At 45.4% G+C, this 12,507-nt stretch overlaps 1 protein-coding gene across 1 annotated transcript; it reads right to left on the bottom strand.

The window, feature by feature from the left end:
* Window positions 1–7,484: 7,484 nt before the first annotated feature.
* LOC133901219 (L-ascorbate oxidase-like) lies at window positions 7,485–12,029 on the bottom strand. Its single transcript, XM_062342509.1, has 2 exons — window positions 11,167–12,029; window positions 7,485–8,740 (listed from the first exon to the last, which is right to left on the bottom strand). Exons 1-2 carry the CDS (start codon window positions 11,929–11,931, stop codon window positions 7,787–7,789), a joined length of 1,719 nt encoding a protein of 572 aa, XP_062198493.1. The 5' UTR covers window positions 11,932–12,029; the 3' UTR covers window positions 7,485–7,786.
* Between the last annotated feature and the right edge of the window lie 478 nt (window positions 12,030–12,507).

The raw sequence follows: 12,507 nt of genomic DNA, 5'->3' as shown, positions 1-12,507 counted from the left end.
AGGCCTATGGACTTCACACTCTGCTTTACTTGGCTTCGGATAAGAAAAACTGCACTCTTAAGGAAGCAATCAGTAGCAGTCTATGGATCTCTAACATTGCATGTCATCAATACATCTAGGGGCAACACATCGCGCAGTTTGTCCATTTGTGGAATGCAGCTGCACGGGTAAATGTACGCGATCAAGTACAGGATGACATCTACTTGAAGTTCATGAAAAAGTGGAGAATACTCTCCTTCCTATGCCTACACATTTGAGTTCTGGGGCTCCACAGACTCCAACTTTGTATCGTTTTTTAGAAAGCTAGGCACCTCCCAGATACAATTTTTTTGACTGGTTAGCAAACAAAAATAGGCTATAGACCTCAGACAGGCTAGCAAAGCGAGGATGGCTATGCATGGTTCACATGCGTCCTGTGCAAGAGAAGGCTAGAAACAATTATCCATCTCTTCGCTTAGTGCAGATTCTCGCAACATTTTTGTCGTATGATCACTCTCTGGACCTCGCAGCTAGCGGTGGACCCGGCAATGTGTCAGAATCCATCTTCCACCCATGCATGGTAGAAATCACTGGCCCAAAGCCCCAACACACCTCAAAACGGCCTCAAATTGCTCATTATCCTAGTATGCTGGGAATCTGGAAAGAGAGGACAAACAAGAGGATTTTTTATCACAAGGAACAACAACCCACCCAGGTTACTTAGATGCTAAGGATGAAGCCTATGTCTGGTTTTTTTTTTTTAGGAACATGGCATCTTAGGCATCTAATTCTATGAGAGTAGGTTTTTCCTGTTAAGAACCCACAAAATCTTACGGTTTTCTGAGTTTGCCTTTTTAAAAAAATTGTAATTCTTTGTACTCGCCTATCGGGTTTCTCCTTCTATTTAATACAATATGTAGCTCTCCTACCGGTTCTTTCAATTAAAGGGAATAAAATTGAAAAGAGGGCATGGAAACCAAGTAGGAATTTGGGCCCATCTTATTTTTTAAAGGGTTTAGGCCCATCTTTTAGAAGCCGAGGTAGTGTTATCTAGAAAAAGAAGCCCGTAATCAGGCCCATCAAGATTTACTCTTAATTAGGCCAAATTAGATGTAGAGGTTACCATAATAGAATGATGTTGTTGCACTAGTTGAGGTTTCTTTCTTTTATCGGAATAAATTGCATCTTTTTTTAGATAATGGATTAAAACATATTCTACATCTAGAGATGTATGAAGCCGATCAACACACATGATGTAGACTGCATCTATGATGTCAGCTAATGTGATTGGTACGTGATGTACAAAATGTGACAGTTTTGGTTCTCAAACATGCAATTAACATTCTTATTAGCCTCATACATATGTGGAACTCTACTTCAAATGCTTGGAATGTTAAAAGAGATAAGCATTAGCATAGTCATTGCTTTGAGGGATCAACCTACTCTAGATGGGATGGTCCAGCATGAGTTCATCCCACGAATTTTAGTGGGATGACACCATCCCTTATGTTTTCACTAATTAAGTGCTTGCAAGGAATGAGGTGGCGATGGACCATCTCATCTCACTCCTCAAACCAAACAAGCGAGTTATGTTTGAAGCTAGGATCAGATGATCACCAACTCATTCATCAAACCAAACAACCTAAACGTCTCTATCAACTGAAATGATCTGATAGACCGTTCAATGAAGACCTCATACAATCATCATTTTAAAAAATACTAAATTTCATCATCAGCCTTGATGAGGAATAGATAATTAATAATTAGAGATATTATTAGAAATACAATATATTTCCATCATAGAATGTCTATCATACACGTGTCCGATTACCATATTATGGGTTTCTAGAAGCCTCCTTGGTAGGTACGGCAATATCTTGTTCTCCTAGTACCAGATCTATATGTACTTGGAAAGAATATCTAGATAAGGAAATAAATACCCTGGATACCCCAGGAGGCATGACTCTAGTCGATTACACTCGGGACTCCAGTTAAGACATGACCCGACCCTCTCCACCCGATATATAGACCAGGGTAGGGGGTACGATGAACTCAACTCAATCAAACTCAAGCAGATCCAGATTTGATTTCTAAGCCTTTAAGCCTAGGAGAAAAACTTGACAAGCTTGAAAGACTCGTGAATAGCTTAGGGTTTAGATCTAGACTCCTCATATTGTACTCTGGTTTTGTAAGTTAATACGGGGCTGTAATTAACAGCCCAAATTCCCAAAACCAAGAAAATAAAAGAGTTTTCAAAAACTAAATAAAAATCCTAAGTGTGTATGTGTTTCTTTATGCATATTCGAAAGCATCTCGTTCTGGTACTTGGCTTAAACAGAGGGCCATAAGCCTATGGACTTCGCACTCTACTATACTCAGCTTCGGATGAGAAAAGTTGCACTCTTAAGGAAGCAATCAATAGCAGTCTATGGATCTCTAACATTGCACGTCATCAATACACCTCGGGGCAACACATCGTGCAGTTTGTCCTTTTGTGGAATGCAGCTGCACGGGTAAACCTGTGCGATCAAGCACATGATGACATCTACTTGAAGTTCACGAAAAGTGGAGAATACTCTCCTTCCTATGCCGACACATCTGAGTTCTAGGGCTCCACAGACTCCAACTTTGCATCGCTTTCTGGAAAGCTGGACACCTCCCAAATACAATTTTTTTTTATTGGTTAGCAAACCAAAACAGGCTATGGACCTCAAATAGGCTAGCGAAGCGAGGATGGCTATGCATGGTTCAGTGCGTCCTGTGCAAGAGAAGGCTAGAAACAACTCTCCATCTCTTTGCTGAGTGCATATTCTCACAACATGTTTGGCATATGATTGCTCTCTATACCTCGCAGCCAGTGGTGGACCGGACAATGTGGCAGCATCCATCCTCCACCCATGAATGGTAGAAATCACTAGCATAAAGCCCCAATACACCTCAAAAAGGCCTCAAATCGCTCATTATCCTAGTCTACAGGGAATCTAGAAAGAGAGGACAAACAAGAGGATTTTTTATCATAAGGAACAACAACCCTCCCAGGTTACTTAGCTGATCAAAGGATGAAGCCTATGTCTGGGTTTTTGCAGGAACATGCCATCTTAGGCAACTAGTTCTATGAGAGTAGGATTTTCTGTCAAGAACCACAAAATCTAGCCCATCGGGTTTCTCCTTCTATTTAATAAAACATGGAGCTCTCCCGCCGGTTCTTTCAATTAAAGGGAATAAAATTGAAAAGAGGGCATGGGAATCAAGTAGGCATTTAGGCCCATCTTGTTTTTTAGCGGGTTTAGGCCCATCTTTTAGAAGCCCATGTGGGGTTATCTAGAAAGAGAAGCCCATATTCAGGCCCATCACTATTTATTCTTAATTAGGTCAGATTAGATGTAGAGGTTATCATAATGGAATGATGTTGTTGCACGAGTTGAGGTTTGTTTCTTTTATTGGAATAAATTGCATCTTTTTTTAGATAATGGATTAAAACATATTCTACATCTGGAGATGTACGAAGCCGATCATTATTACACAGTTTTTGCTATGATGTAGACTACATCTATGATGTCAGCTAATGTTATTGGTACGTGATGTACTAAGGTAGTGTTTGGTTCGTGGGACGGGGTGGGACGGAGCGGTTCCATCCCGTTTTGAGCTGTTTGGTTGGAGTTCAGTGGGATGTGATGGTTCTGAATCAGAGAATATTCTTCAAAGATTCGGGACGGATCCGTTCCGAAAAAAAAGCTGAACGCAGCCATCCCACTTGGGACGGGTCACTGACAGTGGGCCCGAAATCTAAAATGGACTCGTTACATCCCACCCACCAAACAAACATCTGATTCCGGACCATCCCATTCCATCCCTAAATACATGAATGGAATCATCCCATCCCACCTCGCTCTCCAACCAAACACTACCTAAATGATGACAGTTTTGGTTCTCAAACACGCAATTAACATTCTTACTAGCCTCGTACATATGTGGAACTCTGCTTCAAAAGCTTGGAATGTTAAAAGAGACGAGCATTAGCATAGTCATTGGTTTGAGGGATCGACCTACCCTAGATGGGGTGGTCCATCATGAGTGCATCCCATGAATTTTAGTCGGATTAAACCATACCTCATGTTTTCACTAATTAAGTGCTTGCGAGGAATAAAGTGTTGATGGATCATCTCATCTCACTTCTCAAACCAAACAAGTGAGTTATGTTCGAAGCCTGGATCGGATGATCACCAACTCATTCATCAAACAAAACAACCTAAACGTCTCCATCAACTAAAATGCTCTGATAGACCGTTCAATGAAGACCCCATGCAATCATCATTAAAAAAAATACTAAATTTCATCATTAGACTTGATGAGGAATAGATAATTAATAATTTGATATATTACTAGAAATACAATATATTTCCATGATGGAATTTATATCGTACATGTGTATGATTACCATATTATGGGCTTCTAGAAGCCTCCTTGGTAGGTACGACACAATCTTGTTCTTCTAGTACCAGATCTATACGTACTTAGAAAGAATATCTGGACAAAGAAATAAATACCCTAGATACTCCAGGAGGCACGACTCTAATCAATTACACTCAGGACTAATTAAAACACGACCCCTATCCACCCGACTATATAAAGCAGGGCAGGGGTATGATCAACTCAACCCAATCAAATTCAAGCAGATCCAGATTTGTAAGCCTTGAAGCCCAGGAAAAAAAAACTCGATAAGCTCGAAGGACTCGTCGAATAGTTTAGGGTTTAGATCTAGATACCTCATATTGTACTCTGGTTTTGTAAGTTAATACAAGGCTCAAAGTAGCATACAAGACGTAGGGTTATTATCCTCTGGGAAGCCCGAATCTATCTACATCGTGTGTTTCTTATTCCGATCTAACAATTGATAGTGCCGGCCAGGTGATCCCTACCCCCATACAAATACTGGATTGTCATTTTACTAATCCTCAACAAGCCTAGGTCTCATCTGGATTGTAGGATTTTAATAGGAATTTTGCAGTATTCAAATCCTTAGAAATTTTTCCTATAAGGGGTTTTTGGAATAAAGAAATGGGCATGTGTCAAATACCTATGACAATCCTATGGATCTATATGCAGAATGGCTTGTTGCATTGGAGTTTTGGAGTATTTCAAACATAACGTCCAACCTCATAGGAAAATTACTTTGTGATTGTCTCTCTCATCTGATTCCAGTGTTTTCCATGTACTCTATCCAACCGGTCAATCTGCTCCATCCAAACGGTCACTCATGCAGTTTTCATGTATTTTTCATTTCATAGGATTCAAGGTGCTAGGCCTTCCAATCATGTGTTTTTTCTACTGTGTTTTGAGAATACTCCGTTCTAAAGAGGCGCTAAGCCTTTTAGGTAAACTAATTGGTGCATGCAAATAAATAGATACTGCTCTACTTAAGCAGCAAATTGTTTTTGGAAATAGTTAAGATGCTCGCAAAATGCAGCATTGCAGCAACTAAGCTGGCTAGCTATGCCGATCATTTCCAAAAATATGTTCGAGTACAGTGTTAGCTAGCAGTTCGAGATACTAATCGTGCTCTCTCTCTTTTGGAGAAAAAGAAAATCTTGTGCTCTGTAGCTCAGGTTACTCTGCCCAAGTGCTAGCATAATCGCTGGAGAACTTCTTGGACAATCTGTCTTCATAATCCTCTACACTACTATAGATAAAGTCACCCCTATTATCTTTTTCATTGCCAGTTCAATAGTAACCGACAGTGATAATATATTATGGTCAGTTCTTAAGATCCAGACACACATAAAAAACCGAGCCAATAAAAAACTGATAGTGATAGTAGTTATTACTGTCGGTTCTTGTTATGAACCGATAGTGATGACGTGCATAAAAAGACATGCCTATAATAAACGGCAATGATAATATTTATCTCGGTTCTTATTTCAAGATAATATTTATCATTACCGGTTCATAATTAAAACTGACAGAGCAATAATTGATGAAGGCGAACCAGCGGTACTAATTATTATCACTGCCAGTTTGTATTCCAAACCGGCAGCGATAATTCTTCTATAAATAGAACATGTCTCCCTCAGCCGCCCCCATCTCATTTCGCTCTCTCAAAGCCACTGCCGAAGGGTAGTATCGGTCGAAGTGGAGCGATGATCACCGTCTCCGCTGCGGCCATCTCTACCCTATGTGCCCGGCTTCAACGCGCCCTTAGAGCCATAGCCACCTCACCGTCCACCGAGCTCCGAGCCCGTTGTCTCCTGAGCCAGCGTGCGGCCGCGTGCCTTCCCCGTCTCCTCATCTCCTATCTCCGTCTCCTCATCCCCTCTCCCGGCGGTCTCCTCATCTCCTCTCACCATCTCCACTACGACCGTCCGCCATCTTCCGAGCTGTAGCCACCTCATGTTCGCTGAGCCCACCGTCCGCCGAGCTTCAATCCTTAGCCAGCTCACGTTCGCCAAGCTCGCCGCTCGCCAAGCCTGCCGTCTCCTGAGCCAATACGCGACCGTGTGCCTTCCCCGCCCCCTCATCTCCTCTCTCTGTCTCCACTGCGCGCGCGTATGTTGTGTGAAGATGATTGTGGCAATAAGTAGATATAAAGGAATGAAACAAAGCATATTCGCTTCAAGCTAAGTTTGAGTGTTAGACTTACTATTGTCAATCAGATAGTAGTGTCATTCGTTTAGACTTACTATTGTCAGTCAGATAGTATTGCCACTCATCTAGCACAAGATGCATAACGGATGGCTCAAGGCTGTTGTATCAGGAGATCTTTGACGTGGAACATATGAAGAGCTCCTAGTACAACAGTTTTGTAACAACTGTTCCTATTTGTAGATTTAGGTTAAAATACTCTGCCATGAACATTTCAGTATAGAGGCTTCTGTCTTAAGTTTGATCTAACTTAAGACAGATCCTATGCTGAAGAGTTCACGATAGAGTATTTTTGCACATGTGGAAGGATTGTCACTGCTGGTTCAAAGCATGAACCGGTAATGATAGTTGGGTTATCACTATCGATTTATGTTATAAACTAGCAGTGATAGTTGAGTTATTACTGTCGATTTAAAAATTGGTCGTGATTTCAATTCTAAACCGGTAGTTATGACCTCTTCTGTAGTAGTGCTATCATCTGCACATGCAAATGATTCCATGCCTAATATGCCAAAAGATTACAAAATAAAATTTGGCCGGCGTGATCTATGGTAGGCCGAAACCGTGTGAGGCAGATGCTCCACAATTTCAAACTGCCTGATCAGTCTCTCGATCCAACCAAGGGCTTACATCTTCTTTCTTCTGGACAAAGATATCTGAGGGAAGTAGCATATGGTTTTGTTCCGAAATAATCAAATTGATGTATATGTCATTCATAATAACTTATTTATCTGATCACAGTAACTTTGTAAAGAAAATATGGTCACGTGAATTCTCGTGTGTTTCAAGCTGACTCTTTACGTGTTCTTCATGAAAAGTAGACATACATTCATACTTGAATAATTTCGCGCTCCACTGAGAGCAAATGAAACAATGTGTTTATTTTATTGGATTGGAACATCATTTACAGTACAACATGGCACAAATTTCCCATTATAAGTACAAAAAAATAGGAGAGGCTGTAAATAATGCACGTTATATTATGAACCTAACTAGTAACTAGTACTAATCTTAGAATTTGGAGAAAAAAAATCCCCTCGTGGTGAAACAAAATTGTGCTCCAACTTGTCTTCTTCGTGCATGCCTGAATAATCTACCATTAGAGTCTGAATCAATGACACAACATCAATGCAACAAGCTTTTTCGGCACAGTTCGTAGACGTGATGACTAGTGCCCCTTGGTTGCGCCGCACCCCATGATCTCCGGCGGGAGCTGGCCGACGCGCTCGACGCCCTCCTCGAAGACGATGCCCATTCCCATGAAGAAATGGGCCTCGATGTGGCAGTGGAACGCCCACACACCGGGGTTGTCAGCCTTGAACCTCAGCGCCGTCCAGCCGTAGGGGTGCACGGCTACCGTGTTCTTCAGTATCGGATCCTTGAGGTTGTACGACGCCGGGTGCACCGCCAGGTCGAAGCGGCCGATGCCGTAGCCGAGCACCCAGAAGTCGTGGCCGTGTAGGTGCCACGGATGCGTCTCGCTGCTGTTAGCCGCCAGCATGTTGGCGTTCTGGAGAACCACGTCGACGACGGAGCCGAACTGCAGCCGGTACAGCCCGTCGCTGGTCGTCGCGTTCGGGTTCGGCTGCACGGCGTAGATGTTGTACTCCTGGTGCGCGTACGTCTCCGGCGGCGGCCGCTGGTCGAAGGCGCCCAGGAGCCCGCGCTTCATGGCCACCAGGTACGGCGTGTGCGGCAGCGCGAAGGAGACGTTGTTGAGCGCCCACTTCACGTGCCCGTCGATCTTGTTCTGCGTGTTGAGCAGGATGATGGTGCGGTCGGCTCGCGGCGGCGGGGCCTCGACGTGCGCCGGGTGCGCCACGGTCGCCACGCTCTGACGGAACCGGTACATGGTGTCGTTCCAGGCCGGGCCCGTGGGCGGCGTGGTCGGGGGCGGCCGGCGCGGGCTGGTGCGGTGGCTGTAGTAGCTGAGGATGGCGGTGCCCGTGGGCGTGCCGGGCTTGCGACTGACGACGTTGGAGGCGAGCCAGTAGTTGCGGTTGGGGTCCTGGTCGGCCTTGATGAGCACGGAGTAGGTCTCGCCGGAGTAGATGTTGAGGTTCTTCACCACGAACGGCTTCACGTAGTGGCCGTCGGCCTCCACCACTGTCATAGGGTGGCCCTGCATCCATACGGTTGATCAGTTAGCCACGAGTTGTTTGATTCTCAAATCAAAGTTGTTCTTTAAACGAACAGGTAGAGCAGCTGCCTATTACTATATTAAAAAGAGAGGAATAAGCTTATATGGGCTAAATTTAAAAAAGAGGCCGTGGCCCAAGACAAAAGCCTACTCTCCATGAATCAAGTGCGCCACCTCGCACCCATAATGGACCACGTCCAAGAGCACATGTGAAGGGAGTTCTTTGTGCTAAAAAAATCCTTGTGTTTCGGTAAACATGCACTCCACCAAGCAAGTTGCCACGCAAATGGCTCGACAGGTACACGAAGGGTGTGTTTGGTTGTAAAAAAAAAGTTGTATCGTATAGCTTGGTTGAGTGAAAGTAGGTTGGGGGAGCCGTATAGCTTTTGAGAAGAGTGTTTGGTTGGTTGTGTGAGCGGATGTAATGATGGATGCAGAACTTGTGAAGGTGTTTGGTTGTCTGTTTGAGCAGGGCAATGACCCTGTAACCTGAGATTGATAAGTGGGTCATATTGACACTGTAACTTATACAGTCTGTATCCGTCCAACCTGGATGCGAGTGAAACTCGATTTAAGCGTATTGTATAGCTGTAATGACTCATGCAGGCTGCATCCACTGTATAGACTATCAAACAGACTTATGTACGGGAATACATAAACGGATGCAAGTTTTTTATATAAGCACGTTGGGATGTAGCAAAACAAATAGACCCGAAAAGGACGTTCAAAGCTTAGGGAAAAGCCAACATTGACCGAACCATTTTTTGGGTCGCGTAGCTAAATTTCGTCTCTCTTTCGTCGTGGCTCATGCGTGCATACATTACATGCAGTTAGCTTGCATACTCCCAAATCGCAAGGGTTAGTAGACGTTGGATGCAACGATGCAATTAAAAAAATAGCAAATATCATATCAAAATGACTTGCCCAAGGAGGCATGGAGTGCCCTAGTGGCGCTGCGATCCAATCAGGCAGATATAATTATTCTTTGTTTTTGCGAGAAGATATAACTATTCTGGAGTAGCTGCATTGGTCGTGTTGTTAGTTGCAGCCTGCAGCTAGCTCGTCAACGTCTCGTCCTACTGGTAAAGTACAAATGTAGAATACCCCTATGTAGCAGTAGTAGCTAGCACTACCAGTATAAGTACGCACAAGAAATTCCGTAAGACGGTACTAGTAGAATATACTACTCTACGTACGCGGCAACACAACGGTCAATACGCCCGGGCTTTTGCATTATTCCCTCCGGGTTCTTTGCCAGCTACCCCGGCGTCACGCGATTCTCGATCCGTTTGTTAATCTGTCGCCTCGAAATCTGCGGGGGCAGCATGTGTGTTCCGTAGCAACGGCAGGCACGCACGTTACGGCCTGCTGCTGTCGCGACACGCCCGAGAACACGGCACAACGCACCGTGGGGCCGGCGCGACGAGGTCGCGGCAGATTCACCGTCTGGAACGACGAAAACAACGAGCAAATTGCTCGGCCTCGGGTGCCGCAGATCCAACCCAACTCCGCCGGACGGCCGGCGGCGGCTACGAGGCATGCAGCGCCTCGACCACATGCGAAATCCGCAAGCCGCGTTAGGAAACTACCCCGCGGGGCCCTTGGGCGACGAACACATGGGCGCGGGCTCGGTCCTCCGCTGCCGTGTCCTCGCAGTAGTTTCGTTGCGAGGACGTAGTTGTTGGCGATGCCGTCGCTTGCGATGCCTCATTAGTCATTGGCTACCTACTGCATTCGGTGTGTTCGCGGCGCTATGTTTTCCTCGCAATCACCCGGTAATCAAGGCTCGAAAATGTACGCTGCATAAGCCCTGAGTCCAAACATTTCTTTTTCTGAATTAGTCATCCGAGTCCCACTCGGATTCCGGTTCCTACTTGTAAGTAGTATTTTCCATTATGGCTAAGAAAGATTACCGAATTGGACTCTGAATCCGTGTCGGATTATGATAAATATGTCTGTGTCAAATAACATTGGCCAAGAGTTCCCTTCTCTCTTTTTCTTAAATAGATATCGGTGAAGTGGATAAGCACGCGTCATCTAATATTAAATTATGTTTGTGATTGTTGCATAAATCATATTAATGCAGCTACTTAGCTGTGCTTACTTCTTAGTATATGATATTTTCTTCAATTTGTAAGCTTATAGCTATCGTGTTTACGTCTTGCCGTATTTTTTTGTTGTAGCCAGAAGACACTTGTAAATATGACTTGAATACAAAAAAAGTTGTTATACTACATAGCTTTCGAGTTTTGCTATATTACGTGGACATTGCCGCGAAAATTGAAATTTGATCATTGGGTGACGATTATTAGAAATCAGTTGTTACCACTTAAGCTTATTTGTCTGTCTCCGGTTAAACCAATGAATGGAGGAACGAGAACGTTGGTGAGAAAATAAAACGTGCGTACCTCGATCTCAAAGTTGAGCGCGGACAAAGATGTGACGCTGGCGATGCGGAACCGGTACGTCTTGCCCGGCACGACGGCGAACACTGGAGTGGCGCACTCCGGGTGGCTGACGCTGCAGGTCCCCGCCGCCGCCGCCGAGCAGTTGGTGAACCTCCCCCTGCCGTTGATGAGGAGAGACTGCGGCTCACCGACCCAGCCCAGGGGTACGGAGGCGAGCCCGGTGGCCTGCTCGTAGGTGCTCTTGTGCCACCAGTCGTTGAGAAGCACGTCGTGCTCGCCGTCGTACCTGAACGGCGCCGCGTCCTTACCCCACGGCGCCGCGGCCACGACGATCATGCCGTTGAGCCCGGCCGACCGCTGCATCCCGTAGTGCGCGTGGTACATGTACGTCCCCGGGCGGTCGACGACGAACGTGTAGGTGAATGTGTCACCGGGGAGGATGGGGCACTGTGTCACCCCCTCGGTGCCGTCCGCCCAGGGGGTGCCCATCTGCCGGATGCCGTGCCAATGGATCGCGACGTTCTCGGTGAGGAGAGTGTTCTTGACGGCGACCACGATGGTGTCGCCCTGCGTGGCGCGGATGATGGGGCCGGGCGTCTGGCCATTGATGGTGACGGCGAGCTTGCGTACGCAGTCCGGGGACTTGAACTGGTAACTGATCTCCCAATGGTGGCGGTGCGTCGCGGCATGCGCGAGCGTGGCCAGTGAGAGGGAGAGGAAGAGGCAGCAGAGGAGGTGACGCCCCGCTCCCGGCTGGGAAGCCATGGTCGGCAGCAGCGTGGCGTTCAGCTCAGCTCCTCCTCCGTCAGAATGCGTGTGGGGAGCTGGTTTTGTTGATTTGTTTGCTGTCCCTTGCTTAGGCTACTATGCAATGCGTTGTAGTGGCCTCGCAATGCAAGTATATATATAGCCTTGTGGTCACTTGGTAGTTGGATGTTCCGCGATTTGGTTTTGACTCACCAAACACACATGTGACACACGACCGGATCGACGATCGACCAGTATAGACTCAGGCAAGAGTAGGGCTTGATCATTTCGTCTCTAAAGTAAGACACGTTTCATGTTTGGACGAGTAGGGAATAGATCAAGTCTCTTCAAATAAGTATGGGAAATGAAGCAATTGATCGAACTGCTTATGCAAAGAGAACGAGATAATAATCCCCACCCGTCCTAACAAACACCGGAGTAGCTTCTTCAAGAATTTGTACAATATATGCATTTGACTTTTATATTGTGGCGTCTAAAACTTCATCTAAAGATAAAGATATTCCTTCCGTATTTAGGAAGAGGAATTATCTTGACCAAAGACAACCTAGCAAAGCAAAAATTTGTAGTCTAAAA

Source organism: Phragmites australis, chromosome 20 (assembly GCF_958298935.1).
Source record: "Phragmites australis chromosome 20, lpPhrAust1.1, whole genome shotgun sequence".
Classification (NCBI taxonomy): domain Eukaryota; kingdom Viridiplantae; phylum Streptophyta; class Magnoliopsida; order Poales; family Poaceae; genus Phragmites; species Phragmites australis.
Note: the sequence above shows the minus strand (reverse complement) of the source record. Positions and strands in the feature narration are given on the sequence as shown.